The sequence below is a fragment of the Pinus tabuliformis genome, chromosome 4_1, assembly GCF_031772625.1.
Source record: "Pinus tabuliformis cultivar Carrire ecotype Pingquan chromosome 4_1, CPIR1, whole genome shotgun sequence".
Classification (NCBI taxonomy): domain Eukaryota; kingdom Viridiplantae; phylum Streptophyta; class Pinopsida; order Pinales; family Pinaceae; genus Pinus; species Pinus tabuliformis.
In genome coordinates this window covers 961899017-961925877 of record NC_142303.1, presented here as the reverse complement: position 1 = coordinate 961925877, position 26861 = coordinate 961899017, and the positions used below count along the sequence as shown (strand labels likewise).

Here is a 26861-nt window from a genome sequence, read left to right as displayed (position 1 = left end):
TATACATAATGTGAAAAGAAACAGGCTCAACGAAAACCGAGCAGAAAGCTTGGTTTATGTGCACTACAATTTGAGGTTGTTGAGCCATTACTGTGATCGGGCTAATGAAGATCCCACATATAAAATTTGGGACAATCACCCTGAGGACGACAATTTAGAGGATGGCATTGTACATATGGAAGAACTAGAAGATGAGCTTGTACGGGATGAAGCTGAAGCAGCTGCAGCAGCCATGCCACCTCCACCTCCACCATCCAGTAGCAGTTCTCGGGGCCCGAGTCTTGTTCCATTGCTGTCGCCACCTCCATCGACACCCTCGCGTGGAGGCTCTAGTTCTGGTCGTCGGTCTGGGCGGGAGACTCCTAGAAGACCGCCAAGACCTACTTATACTCCTGGAGACTCTCGTGGCAAGGGCCACTTGTAGATTTACAGTTTACTTGTCTTTTTTAGTTTCTATTAGACTTGTCACTTTAGTTTTCATAACTGTTCAGTGTTGAGTTTTGAGTCCTTGACTCTTGACTCTTGACTCTTTCATATCATTATGACATTATGATATTTTTTGTAAACATTATATCACTGTGACAATGAAAATTTGAAGTTTGAAGTTGGGCCTTGGCAATTATAACTCATTGGTAATGATTGTGAATTATGAATATGATGCTTTGTGAAAGACTAAAGTTGTTTCATTTCATCTCATTATTCATGTTTCATTTTATAAATTTTTAACATTTCATATCATGTTAACAGTTAGAAGTTAGGACTTAGAAATATCTTCGATATTACTTCTTGTAATGGTTAAACTTGGCTTACAAGTACAACTTGTTACTTTGGTGATCAATGATGATAAATGTTATTGAATTGAATGTTATTTTAATTTATTATTTTACTAAGGTTGATGACGATTATAATTTCTAGATGATTGATGTGATATGGTTCAATGATCAATTTATGTTTTTTTATGTTTTTTATGTCTATTTCATCATTCTACATGTTTTTGTTGACATATATGTATCAAAAATTAAAAAATATAAAATATATATATATTTTTAAAAAATCGCTCCGGGATTCGCTCCCAAACCGGGAGCTTCTGAAAATGGTCGCTCCCGCTCCCGCTTCCGCTCCCGCTTCCGCTCCCGCTCTCCGCTCCCGCTCCCACTCCCGCTCCCAAGTAACACTGAGCTGGATCCAATTATTACGCTATTATTTTGCATCATGAGATTGAATTAGTTGTGGCTACTTGTATGTCTTCATTGGCTTTGTGTTGAAAGTTTTGAGTGAATACTGATGCATTGTTTGTGTTTTTTTCTCAATGATAGTGCAGCATTGGTATTTTAATTTCTGGATTCTCTCTGAAGCTTGTGATGACCAAGACATGATTCATGACCTATGAAGTGTTTTTGCTTCTAGTAATTAAGTTGATGGATGCAAGTTGTATCATTCAGTTTTGGAGAGATGTGTAACCCTTACATTGGCAGAGATTATTTTTTAATTAATGGGAAAATTGCATTCTTAAGAATCTCAGATTTTGGAAGGCACATGAAAAGCATGCATAGTCACAGGGATGACTACATCATGATGTTTTTTGATGCATACATATTAATCTTTCTGTCAAAACATTTCAAATGATCCCAAGGTAGGTTTTGCATACACATCAACCTTAGGTAGATTAATTAGTGAATAGTAAAGTTGATTGACACATTATTAGCTATATAAAAAGCGCAAGGGATATCTCAACGGTTGTTGTCAAATTTATTGGGCATTTGGTTAGTTCTGTGGCAGCAGATGCCCAGTTTAAATTGTCTTGGGTGGGATGCACTAGTCTATGCCTCAGCTTTATTAGGGATACCATTCATAAATGTAGGAAAACGTCCCTTGGTGTCCTTGTGAGATTTTTCTTGGAAAATAAAATTATTAGCTGCAAAATAAATTGTCACCTGATATGAGGTGAAGAGACATACTGGGCATAGAAGGCGGCAATATCTACCATTATTTTCATAAGTTCATGGAATAACATATTTGTCTCTATCATTCCTGCAAGACTAACTGTATTGATTTGACATGTACATTATCATTAGGAAAACCTATTATGAGCGGCTTATAGCTCCGTCCTACAGCTGTTGAAGAAATGTATGACTCAATTCAACCATTGTCACAGACAGGAATTTTGAATTTTGAAAAATATTATTTCTATTTTGTGTTTTTCTGAAGATCCATATTATTATAGAGTATCTATAATCAATACTTAGTCAAATTTTTTATCATAAGAATGCAAGTAATTTTTTTTTACTGAAAATTAAAAAAATGTCATACTAGCTTCAGTTTTCCTTTCCTTGATTTGTTTAAGAGATTATTTTGGGATTTGCATTTTTCCTTGTTGTACACTGCATAAGTTTGATTATTGTGTTTTTGCTGGTTTGGATCCGTATGCATGATTTTCTAACGTACCGTGTTACTTTTATTTTAAGCATTTACTGTGTGTATGTGGGAGCATCTCTACTTCATGGCCTCTTCATCATTTTATGAACAGCTGGCATCATCTCGATTGAACTGCCTTCTGTGCATTCAATTATTGTGGGCAATAACTTGCTTCTAAATCTCCAAAGAAACTCATAGCTAGCCTGTTAAATCTCCAAAGAAACTCATAGCTAGTCCTCTTAATCTCCAATAAGCTTATAATGAGTCCTCTTTTAGGCACTTGCTAGAATTTTCCACTTGATTTTAGGTGTGGCAGTTCCTTTCCCATTGCATGGGTATCCTATGGGTAACTACACAACTAGTTGACAGATTTTCACAGGCAAGGAGGGCGAGCATGATGCCCCTCACTAGATGTGAATCTTTTTTGCTCTCCTGTTTCTGTAGCATTGAGTCCAATGTTAGGGGTGCTTTCATATTATTATGAAGCATTGCCATAGACTTTTATGTCAAGAACATGATATTCATTGAACTATTGAGTATCAGCTACTGATGTTTTTGTTACTGTTTTATTGGGACACAATCTAATTGTCCAAAATTCAACAGTCAGCTACAATAGAAGCCTAGATTACCATGTCTTTTACTTTGTTTTACTAGTTTTCATTCCTTGTATTGAATGTTCTTGGTAAGTCTCTCTACTTTTTGTGATTGAAATATTTGACCTAAAGGTTTTCCCGACGGCTCATCTTTTCTTGTTATAGGAAGAAGTACCAACTCTGGATCATGAGACTCGAAGACTAGCAGTTGTCAACATGGACTGGAACCAAATTAAGGTATATATTCATGCCTGCTTTAATATTCTTGGACTCTTCCTAAAAATGATGCTCAAATGTTTCCTCTCTCTCTTTCTCTTATGCAAGCAAACCAAATCTTATATTACGAGGGAAATGGTAATTATAGCAGAATCTCTACATTGCATCACTTCCCCTTCCAATTCAGGCTAGAAGGGCAGACAATTTTGACTGCACTCCAATATCTGCAGCTATGATATCCTCCCCAGTTAGAAAGCACTTGGTACTAATCTTAATTGCTCGGTCGTCTAAAAACTGATGCTAATCCATATTACAGAAATTCTTTTTAGACCCTTGGAAAGGCACCTGACATCTTATGGACCATAGAAAGGAGATAGCAAAAAGCCAAAGCACAAACCAAAACCACCTTGGGTCGCCAAAGATTGCATCTCTTCAATGGACGGGCCTTTCAATGAGGGCATGGAACTTTTGACCAGTCTGTTTCCAAAGTTGTCTGGCAAAGTCATAATCCCAGAAAATGTGCCTGGCAAGGGTCCTGAAAACATCTTATCGGCAATATCGGCGAAAATATCGGCAAACATAAAAATTCATTTTTTTCTCAGATTTTTAAACATATAGATAACTAATGATATTTAGCCAATGTTTTCAAAATAACATGATATTTAGCTGATATTTTCAAAATATTGCGATATTTTCAAATCTGAAAATATCGCGATATTATCAACACTGCTAATTTCACATTTGAAAGCCCTTATATATATATATATATATATATATATATATATATCAAAGAAATCTGGGTTGTTTTCATGGATTATATGCCCTGAAACAGTGAGTAGATAATTGCTTTCTCTGTCATTTGTTGGAAAGTAAATTCAGATATTTGACCAAAGATACCTATTAATCCCTCATGATTTCCCTGCTTTAAGTGATGCAAAGGTCGAATAGATTAGCAAACTGATATTCCTGCTAATTTGAGGGAGTTTGGAAAATGTGATGTCTTGTAAAATATGCAAGGAGACCTCTTTTTTTTTGTATTTATTCGAAGAAAAATTTGTGACTTTTCATTAGAGAGTGAAAATTATTAGACTTTCAATTGTTAGAATGTGATCTATTTCTATGCGATGCTTGTTTGACAAACCAAATATAACTAAGATGCTTCATGGAGATGGTCTGAAATTTTCTTGTTTAGTTAATCTCTCTCTCTATCTCTTATTCCTTTTGAGCATATATACTTGCTTAAACTTCTGTGTTTGAAGGCTGTATGTATTTTTGTATATTTTTAGGGTTCTTGGGCTAAAGCTTGAGCCTTATTATATTATTGATTTTATCTCTGTTTCTTCTTCACGAACATTGGAGTTGAGATGTTGATCCTCAAGTTTTTTGCACTCCACACTTGTGCATAACTTTACAGAATTTTGGGCATTCAAGGAGCCACAAGCCAAATTTTATTTTGGGCATGCTATATGCAGTTTATTTATGGTACAAGTTGTTGAAATATGTAACTAGGCTCGGTTTTCATATTGACATATGTAATCATGATTTCATGTATTATTATGTATAATGACATATGAGAAGAGAATTTATTATTATCATTATTGTTCTTGAGGCATGGGTTTCATGCTCAAGAGAAATTTATTTTATAGGTCAAGTTCCCATTGAGAGCTTCTAGGGCTTGTCATTATGTACACGAGTCAAGAGAGTCATTGTCATGTATGAAAGATCCATTTGGCCATGTTACATATTGTAAAGAAATTTTATTTTAGTCAAAATAGAGTCAAAAGACCATCCAAGACTTCGTCAAGTGCTAACAAGAAAGTCGTCCTACAAAGAAGCAAAGTCGGTCTATCTAGAAGATGAAGTCGACTTATTTGGGGGCTCAAGAAAGCTTATATAAAGGAGTACTTGTTGTCATTCAAGTAACACACACTCAAGCATCAAGAAGAGTTCAATCAAGGAAGAGAAGTGCGAGAAAGAGGAGGACCGCCAAGGAGAAGAAAATCGAGTTTTTGGGTATTCTCCTCACACGTGCGAAGTGGATTAGGGCATACTTCTGCAGTAGCAAATACCAAATTGCAGTCATCATCAAGAGTCGAGTTCTGGGTCAAGAAAGGTCTCTCTAGCAAGCCAATTTGTCAAGGAAGGGAAGTCAAGTCAAGCGAAGAAGAAAGGAGGCAAATTTGTCCATCTTCAAGCCACATGTGTGACCTAGGGTTTTTGTAAAAGAAGTCGAAATTGCCTATCTACATTAGCTAGTCGAAATTTTGATCTAGGGCTGAAATCTGATGTCGTGGGACAAGTTTGACTAGCGTTGACTTGGAGGAAGTAAAGTCCATCAAGGAGAAGCTTTGACTTGGTCTTGAAGGAGTCTTGGTCAAGGGTCTAAATCTTGGAATTCGTCAACTGAAGTTCTATAAGAAGAGAAGGATTCTAATGGGTTTTCCTCTTAATTGGAGAGGTTTTGGCCCTCGCTGATCACCTACATCTTGTGTCCTATTTTCTCATTGATTTTATTGTTTGGTAGCTGTTTGATGATAGAGAACACTAATAATAATCAAGTGAAAGAAGAAGCTAATCAAGTTAAGTAAAAATTCATCACAAGCAATTCAAAGTAAGAGAAATCACCTAATCTAGCTGCCATAGATTTTTCAACATGGTATCAGAGCTAAGGTGACAAGACAAGGAAAGACAACTTAAAGAAGGACACTCAAGGGCCAAAGCACTAGAAAGATCATCAAAAGAATCAATCATCAAGAAAAACCATTCATCTTAAGGATCATCACATATCAAAAGGAATAAGACCTCAAAACCCTAGTTTATCCAAAGAAGGGTCTCTCACTTGAAGCATTGTTGGAAAACTTGCACATCATCATCAAAGAAGATCTCAAGAACCATACCTAGAAAGACTACTCATTGAAGCATTTTGAAGTCTCTACATCTAAGGGAAGCAAGAAGAGGCGTTGCCATCATTATCAAGGAATCAATGTGATCTCACTCTCTTTGAAGGATCACTTTTGAAAGAAGACATCTTCTATCATCAACATCATCAAGAAAGGCATCAAGTTGAAGATATTGTCATCAAGGAGCATCTTCATTTGACAAGTAAGTAGCTTTAATGACTGAATCTGCTACCAAAATGACTTCATTTTGCAAGGAAAGCAACAAATTCGTTGGGTCATCAAACTTTCTTGCATGGAAGAAGAGGATAGATTTGATCCTCATAGAAAATGAAGTCGTGGAACATGTTAAAGGTTCAATCACAAAACGCCCAAAGGAAGAAGCTCAAGCTCTAGCAAAGTATATGAAGGGGGAAGTAAGTGCTTAAAGGATCCTTATAGAATTCATCAAAGTTCCCCGCATACCTTATGTATCATAGTTGGAGACATCAAAAGAAATATACGACAAGCTACTAGAATTGTTCCCCGTAGGTACTGAGGAGAAGTGATATCATTAAGACAAGAACTCTACAAGATGAAGATATCAAAAGAAGAAGGAACAACCTCATACTTATGAGGGTGTCAGAAATAGGAGACCAACTACAAGAGTTGGGAGAAATAATGTCCGACAAAGAAATGACCACCATAGTGCTCAATGCACTACCAGAGGATTGGGGCAACTTTACATCAAGTATTTATGTAAAGAATGAAGCTACCCCATTCAATGAACTTTGGTCACTATGTAAAATTGAAGAAACCAGGTTGAGGGCAAAAAGTGATGTAGGATCAAACGAGCAAGTTCAAGCATTTGCCGTCGTGGCTAAGAAAAAAGGAAAGTTTGGGAATTTTGGCCCTCAGAAAAAGAAGAAAATTATGTCAAAGATCCAATGCTATAGCTGTCATGAATATGGGCACTACAAGAGAGATTGTCCAAAACTCAAAAAGGACAACAACAAACGAGTAAGGGATGAAGTTCATGTCACCAAAGAAGTGGAAGAAGCTGAAAAGAAGAAATCAAAGGAGGAAGTGAGAGATATCTACTATGACTGAGATACTCTTCTTCACTTAGTACTTTTCAGGTTTTGTAAAATATGGATATCATGATAGCGAACATGATAAGCATGATAGGGTGCATCATTTCAGGGGATGGCATCATAATTGCATACGATTGAAGCAAGAGCTCATTATAAGAAAGCCTGAAAGATAGCTGAAGTAGAAATCTACATAATTGTAGCGGTCAAGTAGCTTGTGGTAACCTCATTGAAAGCATAAGTAGTATTTATGGGTAGAAGAAAGTCATCTAGCATAAAATAAGTTCATCATGAATCATCATCACTAGAAAGGAGCATTTGCAGAATGAGGATAATTAAGATCCTCCATTAGAATATTCATTAGAAAGTTCACCTCTCTTGGGAAAATCAAGTGTCTCGCTAAGAATTCCTTCTTGTATGGGATTTAGGAAGGATGATGGTATGGTGACAAAAGACTGCAACATGGTTGAAGAACTTTCAAGAAGTTGCTGAAGTAAGCCTAGATGAGCAAAAGAAGGAAAGAGGTATGTATGCATGTATTTGATTAAGTCATGTCATCATATGGTTGCATCATGAGCATGATCAAAGAAAAGGGATCTCTTCCTTTAGAAATATGCATGAAGGCATAGTTCACATATTGACAAGATGAAATCAACATAATATGTCCTCATATGGAATATGAGGTGGTTGACAAAAGATGAAGGAACTATGATGGAAGTTCTTGGGAAGCAATATGTGAAGAAAGAAGAAGAGATTGTGAAAGATGCAACTATAGTCACATAAGAAAAGATAAGAAATCAACATTCGATGATTAGAAAAATTGGCTAGGACATCTCCATGGAGAAGATATGAAGACTTTGGTAAAGTCTGGAAAGGAAGGAGACCTTTGACATTGAATATCTTGGAGATGTGTCAATATATGTGCGGGATGTTGATGTTGCAAGCAAATAGATGCCATGATCAAATGCTGTCATAAAAGGTAACTTTGATTAGATGTTTATTTTGATTTTTGAGCAACATTTGGATGGGTTAATGCAAGGCTACCGAAAAACGAGTTGTAGATGTTATCTACAACTAGCACTCATGCGGTGGGATGGAAGATCGTAAGTGGAACATAATGCGGAAAAGGTCGCTGTATGAAGGAAAGCCAGATGTGGACTAGAAGATCACTTTCCGATGAAGAAAAGGATGACATGACTGACATTGTTCGTAAAGGAAAGTGATGGATGACCGATGCCCTACAAAGAAAAGATGAAGGCTCCATAATAATGAAGAAGAAATTCATGACATCGAAAGGAGGATCCCTACAAGCAACTACAGGTCCCATGATCTCCACCAAAGAATAGATAATTGCTGTTGGAAACAAGTCCTTGGTTAAGAGGGAGCTTGGAAACACGTCCCTGGTTAAGAGGGAGAATGGAAGCAAGTCCTTGGTTAAGAGGGAGCTTGGACAAGTCGCAGGATGAGAGGGAACTTGGGTACATTCCTTTATAGGAATGGGTATATTCTCCCGAGTTGAGAGGGAGAGATAGACACATCATTCTTGTCTTTGCTTTAGGAAGAAAGAATGGAGGATTGGGTAAGCATTTAACATCCGATACTCTTTGAGGATGTGGTAGGGCATCCAAGATAAGATTAGTCATAGAGGACCGATATTCATTGAGGACTGGGAATCCAAAATAAGAATAGTCCTGTAAGGACATACCTTGTGAACACCGGGTGGGGTATGTTCCTTGAGAGACGATGATGATGGTGTTTATAAACCATTGGTCTCGCCAGCATTGTGCGCTGATCTTGCGGAGAAATAGAGCTGTTAGTCACGGCCTTGCTATGTGACAATGCTAGATAATATGATGCTAAACAGATGGGTTACCAATCTGACTCTTTTTATGAGAATTCTTCAGATTGAGAATGTCCAAGTACCTTGTATGAATTATGAATACCTCCCTAGTTAAGAGGGAGTGTTGAAATATGTAACTAGGTTTGGTCTTCATAATGACATATGTAATCATGATTTCATGTATTTAATGAAAAGAGAAAAATAAATTTATTATCATTGTTCTTGTAGCATCTCCTTTGCCATGCGGGTCACCTATTGTTTTGGTACCCAAGAAGAATGGAAAGCATGTCACTAAGTGGAACTTAAGGAGTGGCTATCATCAAAGTAGAATTGTTGAAGGAGACACATGGAAGACGACATTCAAAACAAAGCAAGGTTTGTTTGAATGGCCAGTTATTCCTTTTGGTTTATGAAATGCTCCCGCTACCTTCATGCGTGCGATGAATGATATGTTGAGGCCATTTCTTGATGAGTTTGTTATAGTCTACTTAGATGACATCTTAAGAGGAAGTCTACTTGGAATAATCTTAGGGGTTCGAAGTACAAGTTCGAAGGACACTTGTATGCAGGGTGAAGAAAGCTCTCTATGGCTTGAAGCAAGCCCCTAGGGCTTGGTATGAGAGGATTGATAGTTATGTTATGAAGTTGGGATTCACGACGAGCTATACTGATCCCAACCTATACTTCAAGGTTTAAAAGCACATGCCTCTCATTTTGGTCCTTTAGGTTGATGATCTCCTTTTGACAGGTGTCGACCCTCTCTTTTATAAATGCAAGAGGGAGTTGACTTCCGAGTTCGAGATGAAGGACCTAGGATTGATGCACTACTTCCTAGGCTTGGAGCTCTGGCAAAAGCCAACTACTTCCTAGGCCTGGAGGTCTGGCAAAAGCCAACTACTTCCTAGGCTTGGTGTCTAGCAAAAGGCAGGTGAGGTTTTCCTTTCTCAAGGAAAATACATTGTGAAGTTGCTAGAGAGATGTGGGAAGGTGGATTGCAAGTTTGTTTCTACTCCGATGAAACTCAACTTCAAGAAGCTATGTGGAAGAGCTGTTGGGCCAGAATTGGCAAACCCTTCCGAGTATCGACAACTTGTGGTGGCCCTGATGTTCTTGGTAAACTCTCAATCAGACATATGTTTCGTTGTGAATACATTGAGTCAATTTATGGTTGAGCCTCACCACATACATTAGATTGTTGCTAAGAATCTCTTAAGATATCTCTGTGGCACAATCAACTATGGGATGAGATGCACTGCCAGGAATTTGAGGCTACATGGATATACTGATGCTGACTAGGCTGGCATTGTGGTGGATAGAAAGAGCACATCAAGATGTTGCGTCTCATTGGGATCTTTTTCGATTTATTGCATAAGCAGGAAGCAAAAATTGGTTGCTTTAAGCACCGCCAAGGCTGAATATATTGTTGCTAGTATGGCCTGTTGTGAAGCTGTTTGGTTGAGGAAACTCTTTAGTGAGCTATTTGAGCACGTCTTGGATACCACCATGATCTGTTGTGACAACCAAAGTGGTATTCGCCTTTAGGACAATCTCGTCTTCCACGACCTCTCCAAGCACATTGATATTAGGTACCACTTTATTTTGTATGGTACAACGGGGAGCAGTAAGGCTCCAACACATCAGGATTGATGAGCAGGTGCAAAAATCCTCACGAAGCCCTTAGGGAAGGTGAAATTCTTAGCCTTTCAAGAGAGACTTGGAGTCATGGAAGGACCCTGCCATGAGGGTCTCGCTTGAGTTGGACATTGAGCTCTAGTAGCTTTTGGGGGCTTAGGGTACTTCTTGGAGCTATGAGCAACCATAGGGTGAGTAATTCACCTTCCCCTATAGGTGCACTGTGTACAGGGTGAGTGGTTCACCTTTCCCTATGATACCCCATGATGGTTGACATGTGTGTAGCCCCTACGATTGATGACACGTGTGTAGGGTGAGTGGTTCACCTTCCCCTACAATTGACATATGCATAGGATGAGTGGTCCACCTTCTCATGTGGATGCCCCAACGTACATCCTACCCATGTAGTTCGGGACTCATGGGAAGTACCTCTCATCTAGCCATTGAGTTGGGAAAAGAGGATAGGGACCATATCACTACAAATGGACGTATCGTGTACTTACTACTACCGTACTCCCTATGTCTAGGATGCACGATGTTCAACAACTTGATTAGGGATCAAGTCTGATTGGGGTTCTAACCATGGATTGAATTTGGTCAGTGGAGAGTGGTAAGGTCTTGTGACTCACTATCAATCAATTCTTCTTCATTATCTATATCAGTGTTCAACAGAGTAGAGACCAGATGTAGAGATGGTACATGATGGGATGATGATGGATGGATTGGCAAGGGGAATTCTCCCTAGTTGAGAGGGAGTATTAAAATCGGCAACTAGGGCCAAATTCCACATTGGATAGCTCATTTGATGGAGATGATGATTGCATTGAATTCCTCTTTTCGCGAGGACCAAAATTGACCTAAATATCATCAAATTTGGACAAGCAAAAATGTGCTTTTGAATTTATGCCCACACAGGTGTAACATGTCAAGGTTAGTCATGACTCACATCATCATGTAGGCTCATAAAGCCCAATGCACATATCTCTTGACCCTCATGATTTGTATAAATATAAGAGACCTCCATCCTCATTTAGCACTTCATTCACTCACACATTCTTCTCTCCCACCATCTGATTAGTTCGTATAACTTATTGGGCATCTCTTTTCCTCACCGTGTGGCAGTAGAAGGACAAATTGTAGGATGAATTACAAGGCCAAAATTTCAGAGACTATTGCAAATTTGACCAATGTTGACTAGCGGTGGTTTGACCTCCTTTGACTACGATTTTTGTGCTTGAATTTCATTTTTGGAAAGCTGCATCTATTGGCACAGGAACTGTGGCATTTTGTTGACTTTGACTGTAGACATATCACAGGGTTGATTGCTGGCTTCACCATAGAGTTTGACCAAGTTTGATCGTTATTTTCAAGATTGTTTTGGGTTGACTTTGACCACCTTATTGGGCCGTGTTTGATCACATTTTGCTACTGCTTTGACCAATGTTGAATTTCTGGTTAGGGTTGTTGACTGTTGCAAAAAGTTTCAAATTTGACAAGGCTGCTTTAATCATCATTTGGCAAGTCAATTTTGACTTTATTGTAATCTCTCTCTTTGCTGAACATTTGATATAATAATAAGAAGAATTGATCAAAGGGTTTCCCCATCTTGGGGTTTTTCCCTGGCATCTGCCAAATCTGTTGTCGTCTTGTCTTTTGCTTTTATTGTTCATGTTTCATCTATAGTCACTGTCAATGTGATTTATGGTTAATGTAATTGCTATTGGAAATCTAAATTGAAAATTGTCATTGGGTTGCTAAAGGAACATTGAAGTAATTGTGCTAAGCATAGAATATACCATTCTTAACTAAAATTAACAGTACACCATAGGGGAAGGTGAACCACTCACCCTGTGCTCATATAGCTCCAAGAAGTACCCCAGGCCGCCAGATGCTCCCAAAACTCAATGTCCAACTCAAGCGGGACCCTCATGGGAGGGTCTTTCCACGACTCCAAGCCTCTCTCTGAAGGCTAAGAACTTGGCCTTCCCTAAGGGCTTCGTGAGGATGTCAGCAACCTATTCATCTGTCTTGATGTGTTAGAGCCTTATTGCTCCTCGTTGTATAATATCCCGGATAAAGTGGTACCTGATATCAATATGTTTGGATCAGTCATGGAACACGAGGTTCTTTGAAAGGCGAATCCCACTTTGGTTATCGCAATAACTGACAGTGGTATCCAACACGTGTTCAAATAGCTCACTGAAGAGCTTTCTCAACCAAATGGCTTCACAACAAGCCATACTAGTTGCAATATATTCAGCCTTAGCAGTGCTTAGTGCAACAGATTTTTGTTTCCGATTCATCCATGAAATTGAAGCAAATCCCAAAGAGAAACAACACCCAGGTGTGCTTTTCCTATCCACCACACTGCCAGCCTAGTCAACATTAGCATATCCATGTAGTCTCAGATTTCTGGCAGTGTACCTTAGTCCATGGTTGATAGTATCATAGTACCATGAAGATATCTCAAAAGATTCTTAGTAACAACCCAATGTATATGATGAGGCTCAACCATAAATTGACTTAATTTATTAACAACAAAGAATATGTCTGGTCGTGTGTTCACCAAGAGCATCAATGCTCCCACAAGTTGTCTATACTCCGTAGGATTTGCCAAATCCATACCAACAACACTTCCACATAGTTTCTTGAAATTTAGTTCCATCGGTGTAGTCACTGACTTGCATTCCACCATGTCACTTCTCTCTAACAACTTCACAACATATTTTCCTTGAGAAAGGAAAATCTCAACTGGTTTTTGCCAGACCTCCAAGCCTAGGAAGTAATACATCAATCCCAGGTCCTTAATCTGAAGTTCGGAAGTCAATTCCCTCTTACATCGATAACTGAGAGGGTCTGCACCAAGTCGGAAATAGATCATCAACATACAAGACCAAAATAAGTGGCATGTATTTTTCAGCATTGAAGTATAAGTTTGGACTAACGTAACTTCTTTTAAATCCCAACTTCACAAGATAGCTATCAATCCTCTCATACCAAGCCCTAGGGGATTGCCTTAACCCATAGAGGGATTTCTTCAACCTACATACATGTGTCCTTCTATCTTGCTCTTCAAACCCCTGAGGTTGTTTCAAGTAGACTTCTTCCTTAAGTAAGCCATGTAAAAATGTAGTCTTGACATCCATTTGATGCAGGCTCCATCCTTGATTTGCAGCAAGAGCAATTATGGATCATATAGTGGTGTATCGAGCAATTGGTGCAAATATCTCATTATAGTCAACTCCTTCCTTTTGAGAAAAGCCATGAGCTACAAACCTTGCCTTATATTTTTCTGCACTTCCATCAACTCCATGTTTAATCTTGTAGATCCATTTCGAGGTGACCATGGACTTGTCCTTGGGTCTAGGCATCACTCCCCATACATTGTTCTTCATGATTGACTCATACTCCTTAGCCATAACATCTTTCCATACCTGGTGCTTCACAACTTCTTTGAAAGTGAAAGGTTCGGTTTGAATGATAGTACTCATGGCAACCAAGTATCCTTGATACCTGGTGGGCTTCTTACTTTCCCCTAATGTTCCTCTTGGAGCAACATGATTTTCAACATCTTGAAGTGTATTTCGAAGCCATAGTGGGATTTTCTTTGAGGTAGAGGTATCTGTTAGGATATTCCGACACATAGGAAATAGTTAAGTACAACTTGGTCTAGTTTAGAGTTAGGTATAGAGTTAGGTAAAGTGTGTTTCTTTACCGTTGTACATATTGTAACTTACAATCCGACGGTCACGATATGTAGTGATCCGACGGTTCATTCTCTCCTCGGTATTACCGACACTCGATCCGTGGCTTGACACCCGATTGGTCCATGAGTTCTATTTAAAGCGCATGGAGGGTCATTGTTCGGGTAATCCGTGCATGAGAGAAGCTTATGTAAATTTTCATTCTTTGATTAATAAATTGCCTGTAGTACCCACGTTGGGACAGGCCGTGGACTGTTTCCCTCTTTGAGGGTTTTAACCACGTCAAAAATACTGGTGTATTGATCTGTGATCTGGTTGTGAGCGGTGTCCTTTTGGTATTCTTTCTGAGGAACTTACCCTGTAAATTCCTACATGGTATCAGAGCTATTTGAGGGCCGCGTCCGTTGGTGATCCAAATCTGAAGCCGGTAGAACTGCATGCGGCTGTCGTTTCCTAGATTTGCTGTTTCTGACTGCTTTCGGGCCGAGAGGACTGCTCTGTTGCGTTCGGAGCATCTGTTCCAGTGAGGAACCCCTTTCGTTTCACGCGAAAAGGTTTCCGGTAGCCCTAGCTGCGTCATTTTTCAGATCGGGAGGTATACAGTGTTTTTTGCAGTTTACTGTTATTTTCTCTCTGCTTATTTCGGTTTCGGTTTATTTAGCCTTTTTTAACCGGATCTATACCTTTCATTTCTGCGTATGCTCTTTGCCCTGCGACTCTGTGCGATCTGGGCAAATCAGAAACAGAAAGGAAGGATTTTTCTCATGCGTATGCTCTTTTCCCTGCACCTTAGTGTGATCTCGGAAAATCAGAAACATTGAGAAAAATATTTAGTTTTTCGGCTAAAGCTAACTTTGAGATTTTTTTTAAAAAATTTCTAGTTTTTTGGCTAAAGCTAACTTCGAGCCGCAAGGTTCGTTTTTCATTGCATATTCGTGTTGGGTTTTGTGTTTTGTGTTTTGTAGGGAAAAAGAGCTTTCTCAAGGCAAGCACGCAAACCAAGGCCCCCCCCCCTCTCTCTCTCTCAAATTTTTTGTATAGATCAATTGGTTCAAAGCTATTTTAAGAGAGTAGAGGTCTTGGGTTCAAGTCTCCATGTGGGGGCGGATTTTTTCATTCCCGCACATTCGCGCACTTTGCCGGCAACGTCAACAATTTTTTTTCAAAAAGCCATAACTTCTTCATCCGGAAGCCTTTTTCAGAGCCGTTTTTTTTAAAACCGCCTATTTTTTCGAGATCTATCCATTGGAACACTTACTTTCAGCATCTTCAGCTTCAGTTTTAAAAAAAAATGGAAAGTCCATGCCAAGTCATTCTTGACAGCACTAACTACTTCCAATGGGTAGCCTACATGGAAGATTTACTTAGAAGTAAAGGTCTCTTCAGAATAGCCACAGACCAAGAGAAGAAACCAAAAGATGAAGACAAGGCTGCAAAATGGGAAAATAGACAAGATCAAGCACGTGGTTTGATAGAGATGTCTATTTCTCCTGATCTTAGATTCCACATTGCAGAACTTGAGACTCCTCATGAAGCATTAGAAAAACTCGCTAAAGTTTTTGGGATTAAAAATGAAATTAGAGCCCATCAACTTGAAAATGAGTTGCTTACTTTGGATCCTAATAATTTTTCTTGCATTGAAGATTTCTTGTCCAAATTCAAGACCCTTAGATATCTCTTGGAAGGTGTTAAAGTTAAGAAAGAAGATGGTAACCTTATTTATTCCATCCTTACTAAGTTGGGACCAGCCTACTCTGTATTTGTTTCCACTTTCCATTCTACAAGGGAAGCTTTCATTTGTCAAGGAAAAGACTACAAGGCCCCTTCCTTTGACTCCTTTTGTGATTCCTTAATAAGAGAACAAGAAAAACTCTTACACCTTGGTCTTCTTAATCTTGGAAACTCTTCCACGAAAGCGTTAGCCGCCCAGCAGCAACCAAATTCAAAGAATCCTAAGAAGTCATATCCTCAAAAGAATGGTCCTAAACCAACTCAGCCTCAAAATGAAAGATCATTTCAGCAAAATGATAAGACCAATAAAAACAAATGGAAGAAGACTGATAGACATTGTAACTTTTGTAATCGAGATGGCCACTTAGAATCTAAATGCTTTAAGAAGATGGAAGCCTTGGAAGCCGCAATGAAGAAACATAACATCCATGTGGAGCATACTTCAACTTCAACTTCCGGAATGGCACTTTCTGCATGTCGTTGTCAATCATCTCAGTCTGGTTATGCATTAAATGTATCTTCTTCTTCTTCTCATTCTCATGAGTGGCTCATTGATTCTGGAGCCTCTTATCACATGGCCAAAAACCAAGCCATGTTTTCTTCTTTAAATGATTGTAACACCAAAAATATATATGTTGGTGATGATAGATCTCTTAATGTTGTAGGGACTGGAACTGTTCATCTAGACAATGGTCAGTTTAATGATGTATTATGTGTTCCAACCTTATCCTGCAACCTTCTATCTGTCTATCAGATAACTCATTCAGGTGAAGGTAAAATTGTTGAATTTTCACCTCATGATGTTGTAATCAAGGATCTAAAAGATCCTAAACAGATTCTAGCTACTGGTCTTGCTGATGATTCCACAAGGTTGTATAAGTTTCACAACTTTGGGTCATCAAATCTTCCCTCAGTATTTGTTGCTCATAATGATGAAGTGAGCAAACTTTGGCATGAGCGATTTGGTCACTTAAACTATCGCTCCCTTCAGCATCTATGTAAAGAAAATATGGTGACAAGTCTTCCTATGGTATCTTGCAGAGATGGTGTTTGTTCCGGATGTGTACTCGGAAAACATCATCGGGACAGTTTTGACAAACGTGCCTCTTGGCACGCCTCAGCCCCTTTACAGCTTGTGCACAGTGATTTATGTGGTCCTCTTCCTGTTGCTTCATTCTCTGGCTGCAAGTACTTCTTAACTTTCATTGATGATTTCTCCAGACGCACTTGGGTATACTTCTTAAAACTCAAGAGCGAAGTATTTAACACATTTTTGGCCTTCAAAGCCTTTGTTGAAAAACAATCTGGACATCAAATTCTTAAGCTAAGAACTGATAATGGTGGAGAATATGTTAAAAACACATTCATCAACTTTTGCACCGAAAATGGAATTCAAATGCAACATACTGTTCCATACACTCCACAACAAAATGGTGTAGCTGAAAGGAAAAATCGCACCTTAAAGGAAATGGCTAATTGTATGCTGCAATCTAAAGGACTCAGTCTTAGTTTTTGGGCCGAAGCAATTAATTGTGCAAATTATATAATCAATCGCACTCCTACTAAGGTTCTAGAGAATATCACTCCAGAAGAAGCTTGGAGTTCCATTAAACCAGATGTAAGTCACTTTCGTGTGTTTGGAAGTGAAGCATGGGCCCATATTCCAGATGAAAAGCATAAAGCTTTAGAACCTAAGAGTGAGAAATGTACTTTTGTTGGATATTCTGAAGATGTAAAAGGTTATAGACTTATTCCATTTAAGTCCAAAAATGTTATCATTAGAAGAGATGTAAAATTTGATGAAAATAAATCGGCCTGCGAGCCTAGTCCGGCGGATGTGCCACCTCTTCCTATCTCTTCTACTTTTGAAAACATTTCTTCTTCAGATGATGAAAGCGAGGATGATAATCCTCCCTCACCTTCTCAGGATCCTCAACTTCCAAGATGGGTCCGTGCTACTCGGGATGCAGCAGGTGATCTTGCCGGTGATCCTACAGATCAGCGACGTACACGTTCTCAGTTTGAAAGAGCCTCTTCTTTACTGGCTCAAGCTCCAGTAAATCATGATCCTGACACTTTTGCAGAAGCTTCAGGGCATCCACATTGGGAAGCAGCTATGAATGAAGAATATCATTCATTGATGACAAATGATACATGGGATCTTGTTCCTCTACCAAAGGGACGCAAACTTGTTAGATGTAAATGGGTTTACAGAACCAAGTATGGACCAGATGGGAAAGTTGATAAACATAAAGCTCGTCTAGTTGCTAAGGGCTTTTCACAGGTTGAAGGCATTGACTACACTGAAACCTTCTCCCCTGTTGCCAAAATGAACTCTATCCGCCTTGTTCTTTCCCTTGCTGCCTCTTTAAAATGGGAAGTCCATCAGATGGATGTTAAATCTGCCTTCTTGCATGGGGACTTGCAGGAAGAAATCTATATGGAACAACCCATTGGCTTCATACAAACAGACTCCAGCCTTGTTTGTCGACTTAAGAAATCCCTTTATGGCCTCAAGCAAGCTCCTCGAGCTTGGTATGCCAAAATGGATAGCTTTCTTTTAGAATCTGGCTTTTCTAGGTGTCATTCTGACAATACTGTCTACACCAAGAAAGTGGGAAACTCTCTTATCATCCTTGTTCTTTATGTTGATGATCTTATTCTTACTGGTAGTGATCCCAACCTTATAAACCATGTGAAGTCCAGCCTTAAAAAGAAATTTGAAATGACAGACTTAGGACACTTACACTATTTTCTCGGTCTTCAAGTCTTGCAATCCAAGGAGGGTATTTTCCTTTCCCAGTCCAAGTATGCTTGTGATATTCTTCGTCATTTTCACATGGAAGACTGTAAGCCAGCCCCTTCTCCCTTTCAGTCTGGAGTCAAACTTTCAGTCTCTTGTACTTCTCCTGAAGTTGATGCTACCTTATACCGTCAACTTGTAGGAAAACTCTTGTATTTAACCCATACTCGTCCTGATCTTTCCTTTGCTGTTGGCCTTGTTGCTCGTTTTATGCAAAACCCCCGTGAAAGTCATTGGAAAGCAGCTAAAAGAATACTTCGTTATGTTCGAGGTACAGTACAGTTTGGGATTCATTACAGTGCCAAAGCAGCTCCTCTGTTAGTTGGTTTCACTGATTCTGATTGGGCTGGTGACCCTGATGATCGGAAGTCTACTGCCGGTTATGTCTTCACTCTTGGTTCAGGACCTATTACATGGGCTTGTAAGAAACAGGCTGCCATTTCTCTTTCGTCAGCAGAAGCAGAGTATCGTGGTGCCGTGGAAGCTAGTAAGGAAGCCTTGTGGCTTCGTCAGATCCTATCAGAGTTTGGCTTTGAGCAGCAGCATCCAACCACACTTTGGTGTGATAATCAAAGTGCCATTCAGCTATGCAAAGATCCAGTCCAGCATCAGCGCAACAAACACATTGAACTACACATGCACTTCATCAGAAAGCTCATTCATGACCATGTTCTTGAAGTGCAATATTGTTCAACAGATGATCAGGTTGCAGACATCTTCACAAAGGCTCTCACAGAGGCGAAGTTCACTAAACTTCGATATATGCTTGGAGTTCAGGAAGTTGTCACTAAGGGGGGATAGGCTCTAGTGCCTCCTTCCTTCTCCTATTGTGTCATATTTGTAAATCCTTCAATCCTATCCCAAGTTGTTCTTAAGGGGGGATGTTAGGATATTCCGACACATAGGAAATAGTTAAGTACAACTTGGTTTAGTTTAGAGTTAGGTATAGAGTTAGGTAAAGTGTGTTTCTTTACCGTTGTACATATTGTAACTTACAATCCGACGGTCACGATATGTAGTGATCCGACGGTTCATTCTCTCCTCGGTATTACCGACACTCGATCCGTGGCTTGACACCCGATTGGTCCATGAGTTCTATTTAAAGCGCATGGAGGGTCATTGTTCGGGTAATCCGTGCATGAGAGAAGCTTATGTAAATTTTCATTCTTTGATTAATAAATTGCCTGTAGTACCCACGTTGGGACAGGCCGTGGACTGTTTCCCTCTTTGAGGGTTTTAACCACGTCAAAAATACTGGTGTATTGATCTGTGATCTGGTTGTGAGCGGTGTCCTTTTGGTATTCTTTCTAAGGAACTTACCTTGTAAATTCCTACAGTATCACTTGGAGGTGGATCAAGTGGATCCATCGGGCATGGGCTCATCTATCGGAGGTTCTTCTTGACTTTTAGCAGCATCATCGTCCTTCCTTGTGATAGGGAGATCCCTTGCTTTTCCCAAGGCAATGTCTTCATCAAAAGTAACATCTCTACTTACTTCCACATCCCTTTGACCAAGTACATAAATTCAATATGCCTTTGAATCTTCACTATATCCAACAAATACACCTTTCTTCCTAGAGGCTTCCAACTTGTTCCTTTTCTCCTTTGGTACATGAAAATATACAGGACAACCAAAGATTCTAAAATGAGCAACATCAGGTTTCTTACCAGTGAAGACTTCTTCGGGTGTCTTGAAATCCAAGCTTTGATGAGGGCTCCTATTTTGAACGTACACAACAATGTTCGTAGCTTCTCCCCATAAAAAAATTGGTAGATCTTGATCATAAATCATGGCACAGGTGGCTTCCATAATAGTTCAATTCTTTCTCTCGACAACTCCATTTTGTTGTGGATTATATGGAACGGTTGTCTCCCTCTTAATACCAGCCTCTCTGCAAAAGTCATTGAATTCATTAGATTCATACTCGGTTCCATTATCAGTTCTTAATGTCTTGATCTTCTTTCTTGTATGATTTTCCACCAAGGCTTTGAAAGAACGGAACCATCTAAATACTTCATCCTTCTTCTTTAGGAAATAAATCCAAGTCTTGGGGAGAAGTCATCCACAAATATCACATAGTATAAATATCCTCCCAATGAAGTCACGCGCAAAGGACCAGCCAGGTCAGAATGGACTAATTCAAGAATATCAGATGTCTTGCTTTCACTAGAAGGGAATGGTCCCTTTGTATGTTTTTCAGCTACACAATCTTGACAAACTCCTTAATGATTCATATGAAACCCGAGCATCCCTTTGACCATCTTCCTTACACCAGCTAAGGCTTTGTAATGTAAGAGAGCAATTCTCTAGTTCCATAGCTCAAATTGAATAGAGGTGTCATTAGCTAAAGCACCCAAATGACCCACCAACTTGATAAAGACTATCAACCATAAACCCACGAGTAAAAGCATCTTTAAATTTCTTATTCCATGTACGTACCTTTCCATCAATGAACACTACCTTGAAGCCTTTGTCTTCCATCACAGAAATAGACACCAAATTCTCCTTTAAATTGGGCACATACAAAACATCTTGAAGATGTATGGTTTGACCATAGTTCAAGTGAAGAGTAATAGTTCCTATCCCTTTCACGGAGTAGGTGGCAATATTCTCTAGCATACTGGCCAAACTTTTTGCAATTGTAGCATCTTCCTTTGCCTTTTCCTTTAAATCCCTTCTTAGATCCCTGACCCTAACTTCTTGAATTAGATGGACCAGCATCATTCCTCCTTTTAGCATGTGCAGAGAAAGCAATAGGTTCATTTCCATTGGCAGACTTATTTCTTCCCATCATCCTTATTTCCTCTTGAGTGCATCTAGTCAATAGCTCATCAAAACCAGGTATCCCGCCATTATTGAGAATGGCGGTGATAAATGTTTCCCACGGCCTTGAAAGACCTCCAAGTGCAATGAGTGTGAGTTCCCTGTCAGCAGTAACTTCTGCAATGGATAACAGATCATTCTTGACTTGAGTTAATTCTCATGAAGTAGGCTTGTATAGACTCCCCTTTGTCCATCTTGATACCCCTTAACTTGTTCTTGAAAAAAAGGATTTGACTTGCATTGTTGACTTTGAACATCTCAATCAACTTATCATACATTTCCTTAGAAGTTCCCAGATCAGAAATATAAGAGATTAAATGCTTTTGAATGGAGTCAACTAAGATTTTCTTAGCTTTGACCCCACTTTTTTTATATTTTTTTCTAGCGGTAACAAGTGCATTTGAAGGAGGCTCCACCACTTTCCCTTGCACATACATGTTCCTCCAAGGTCAAATCAAGAGCCATTTTCCAGGCATGATAATTTGATTTGTCATTGAGCTTATCCTCAGTCTTGAAATAAGAGGTAACAACCATGGAGACTTGTCCAACAGTCCTTGTTGTGCAGCAACAAGTATTCCAACAGTGATTGCTTACTTCTTCCTTGGGTTTGTCTTCACTTTGGCTTTGATACCATGTTAATTTTTATGGTATGTTATATGCTTGCAACAATTACATCAATGTCTTATTAGCCCAATAACAAGTCCACTTCAGATTCCAATAGCAATCATAATAAACTTTAGTAGCAATCACTTAGAATTTACTTATTGATAGTAATTGTAGATAAAACATCATAAAAAATGCACAAGAAGACAAGCCAAGGCAATGAACACAAAGATTTAGGCTAATGCCAGGGCAAAACCCCACAAGGGGGAAAACCTAACCAATCCTTCTTATTGATTAATATCAAATGTTCAATAGAGAGAGAAAATCCAATTTAGTACAATAGTCAAAGTCAAAGTATTGACTTATCAATGAAGTTGACCAACCAATGATATGAAGCTCAATTTGATCCAATATAATTTTGGTCAACAGTTTGCAATAGTCAACAATAGTCAATGTGTCATAGCCAATCCAGTGAATGGTGGTCAAACAACCTCCAATTAGTTCAGTCAATGCAACAAGAAACTCGACCTCTTCAACAGGTCAAAGTCAGCCCAAAATAGAGAGAAGACAGTCAAATTTCGGTCAACTGTCTGTGGTCAATGCCAGTTAAACAACCTAGATTACCTTGGCTTTTGTGCCCAGAAATGCGGCCTCACCAGACAGAGATATGCCCAAAAGATCGAAGTCAAAATTTGCTCAGAAAGTCAAAGTCAATGCTGCAGACAGTTCAGATTTTTGGCCACCTGTAATTTCGTCCTCCTTCTTTCTTGCACGTGTGAAGAAACTCCTGTAATTTTCAGAGCTATCGAACCCAAGAAGAGAGTAATTGTGTGTTGATAGGCCTAGAATGATTACCCGGAGGTTGAAGCGGCTAAAAGAAAAAGAAAAAGCATAATTGGCCACATTTAACAGGAAATTGTACCACAAAATGCAAAAGATGGTCAGGACAAAATAATCAACACGTGGGTAAAATCCAATGCATGAGCTCTACCCCCATCCATGGCCATCACCCTAGTTCCATAGGCCCTAGATGAGCCTCCTTTATCATTCAGGAACCCATGATTGTTCGAATCCCTGGAGGGCAATGAACTGCCCCACCTTAAAGGGGGTAACCACGACTATATCTTAAACACCATGCTCTTGTCCTTCGAGCCTCGAGCAGTTAATTAAAGAAAATTCATAAAAGGTAAAAGGCATATAAAGAAGGGTGGAAAAATTAAGGCCGTGGCACCTCATGTATCACGACTGCTCCCTCCTATACATTACATACCTAGGTGTGGGCTTCCCCTTATCTAGCTACCCCTATTCCCCACTATGTGGCCCAGGACTGCCCCTCTTATTCCCTATTCCATCTCACTTATTTGTCACTTGCCACCCCCATTAGAGGGATGTACCTTGGACTTACTATCCCCTTTAAGGACTGAAACCACCTAATAAGGTACTTGGCTAACCCCTTTGGAGCTTGGAGACACTAGCACATGCCAAAGCTCACTACGGACGGACATGCCATTATGAAGTGCTGACTTTGTTATCCATGTTTTGTAAGCTCTCTTACCTGATTATTTTAATGATTGGTTGTACTGGAAGCCTAGGGGATGCATTGGATCTTATGCAGGATTACAGGTGGTTTCCATTTGGGTTTGGTCTCTTTATATGGGATCCTAACCCGTAGAGGTCTACATTGGCACATGTAGGGTGTGCGTGGAGAGCCATGGGCCTCCACAAAACTAGACAACACTCCACGGATCTTCATGGATGTTCAGAGACTACTAGCGATTCACTTTTGGGATGATGGTGATACGCTTGGTACATTATGCCCAGCAGGCCCCACACTCTTGGCAGGTGTCCCAGGACTTGTATGATGTCATAGCAACATTCATTTCACCACTTGGACTCTTGTAGAGGATCTACAGACATCTCCTATTCATATGGAGACTCATGGGGTCATCTATGTGCCCTCATACGCACTGGGAGCACAACAGGTTTACTTCTTGGAGAACAAGGGGTCACCCCCTTGTCCATCATATTCCGAGGAATTTATTCCTCAATATGTCACTTTAGGATATTATTGAGCCTTTGGAGGGCCCTACGACATGCACATATTATTATTTGGCCCCTTGTGAGGCTTATTTTTACATTTGTGAGCTAGTTTGGTGGGCTTGTCACCAATAGGGGTTTTATTTGCACATTATTTTATCATTAGGGGCTAATGTAGGCCCATAGGCTAATTTGAACTCCTTAGGAGGCTATATATTGATGTTAGATACACTCATTTGGATCATCACTTGACTTGGGATCTCTCTAATCATAGAGAACTTCACATTTTTTCCTTGGAGGATATTTTCTGGAGATGGATGAATTTTGACGTATGTATTTGGGCTATTTATCTTGTCTTGGAGCATTGTCTTGTGAACGAAATGTTGGTTGGATATACTCTATAAAGTTGTAAGTGAATTTTTGATGTTATTATTCTTGTTGCTGCATACTGCTAAAATTAGGGCTAGTTGTTGCATAATTGAAATGTGGAATTGAACATGTTTTAGCTAATTTAATGTATGGTCCAATGTTATATGAATGAAATGTCCTAAAGATTATTTGTCTTGATAAGCTTGCATCGTTTGCTTTGAAGTATAAATGCTTGAAGGTCATTTTTCTTTTCTTTCTCTCAACATTGGATGAAGTTGACTTTCTGAGCCTCCTTGATCAAGAAACCAAGTCCGTACTCATCATCATCCTTGACTCCATATCCCAAAGTGAATTAGGCACTGATCCCTTACAAGGGTGGTCATCCCCTTCACCTTTTTCACACCTTTTACCTCTTTTTCCCAGGTCTAGCCCCATTAGGTCTCCTAGGGCATCAATTTCCCGAGAATTGACCCAAGGAAAAATTTCGATCTCCTACAGGTTACTGCGCTGGTGGGTCCCCTCCCTCTCCTCCAAATTTGAGGCTATTCTAACGGTGGAATCTTCGGGAATCCCAAGCCGTAGCTCTAGGATCGAATTTTTCCTAGGCATCCCCAACCTCAACAGGATCAATTCAACTTTTGAAGTAAATATTCTTTTTGGTCCTTTCCTTTCACCTTGTCCAGGATAGGAGCATCTTTGGTTGCTACAATCCATCCCCGAACCTGGATGGGGTCCACTTGGCTGCGTGTGGTCCCATTTCTCAATAAAGATTATTTGTCAAGGATCATTTGGGAATCCAAGTTTCCCAAGGATTATAGGGATTGAGAACCTCGTCTATAAGACTATTCTTTCTCACTCAACCCTCCAATCCTCACCCCTAACCCCTAGAGAACCAAGTCCCTTTCTTAACAAGCAAGCAAGTTCCATTCTTCACTCCATCTTTAGAAAAGGGTTTCTAGGGCCACTTTCCACCTATCTATTAGCATATACTTTACAAGTGATCCCTACACTACCAGGATTCCTCCCATCGGTGAAAGTCCGTAAAGAACATGGAGACTTAGCTGTGGTGATAGTGGGCTAAGCCTCCACCGTTGCCCTTAACCTAGCAGTTGCCCTCTTAGGAATCCCTTTTAGGTCCCCTGCTGGTTTGAGTGGTAACAGGGCAGACTTGTAGATGAAGATGAGGCCGTCTTGAAGAAGGGCCCAAGGGGCATTTGGAGGTGTGCAAAAATTTAGATTTTGAGGACAAGGGAGATGCCATTAAGGGTGAGCCAAATGTGCAATGAGTCATCAAAGGTGGGGCTTTCAAGTGGGGGAATTAACCCCTAGTTGCACTCTTCAACAAAACCTTACATCCATGCATACATTATGTGGTGGTTGAAATTCTTTCTATTCATTCGTACACACTGATTATGAATGTGTACTACTGTTAATGATTTATTGAAGAAAACCCTAGCTAGAATAGAAACCCTAAGGGCAAAAATTATCCTAGGACATTACATTTATGAATAAATTTAATATTCTGACAGACATGGGCTTGTCATTCTGCTAGGATCAAAATGCAAATTCGATATCATTAGATGCTTACAGAGAATTACTATCAAGAGAAAGAAGCAGGGTGGAAATTTTTTCAAATATGTCTGAAATATTGAAAGGGTGGACAACAGTTGACAAGATGATTTTTATTTTCTCAGGCAAATAAAAAATCTTTTCTTAACTGTTTCCACTTATTAGAAATACACCGAGTTAGATATCACCTATAGAAAGATGACAACTTTTAATTATCCAGTTGGGGAAAATTGGAATCAGCTAAGCCAAATTTGCGCCATGAATGCTCTCAACGCTTATCAAACAGAACGCACCTAATCAAGGCCAGGTGCCAAACAGATCACGGGAGTAATTCAGTTTCTAAAATGTTTCTTTTGCTTCTGTTATACTCATTTTGTAGAAAAGATAGAGAAGAACTCTGAGGGAAGGACTTTTTTTTGGATAAAAAGACAATTTTTTTCTATTAATTGGGTGGACAATAGTTTATTGTAATGAGTCTAAATAGATTGTTTTTCCAGCAAATTTCAGTGTGTTCCCTTGCTATGTGTAAAATCACTCTTCCTTTAAATCAAAGCCTGA

General features: G+C 39.4%; 1 protein-coding gene across 1 annotated transcript in view; it reads left to right on the top strand.

The window, feature by feature from the left end:
• Positions 1 to 26861, top strand: part of LOC149179351 (uncharacterized) — a 136096-nt gene that overhangs the window by 10802 nt on the left and 98433 nt on the right. Inside the window, exon 2 of the mRNA XM_089422428.1 lies at positions 3174 to 3245. Within this exon, the coding sequence (XP_089278554.1) occupies positions 3174 to 3245 (72 nt within the window). The remainder of the gene's footprint in view (positions 1 to 3173; positions 3246 to 26861) is intronic.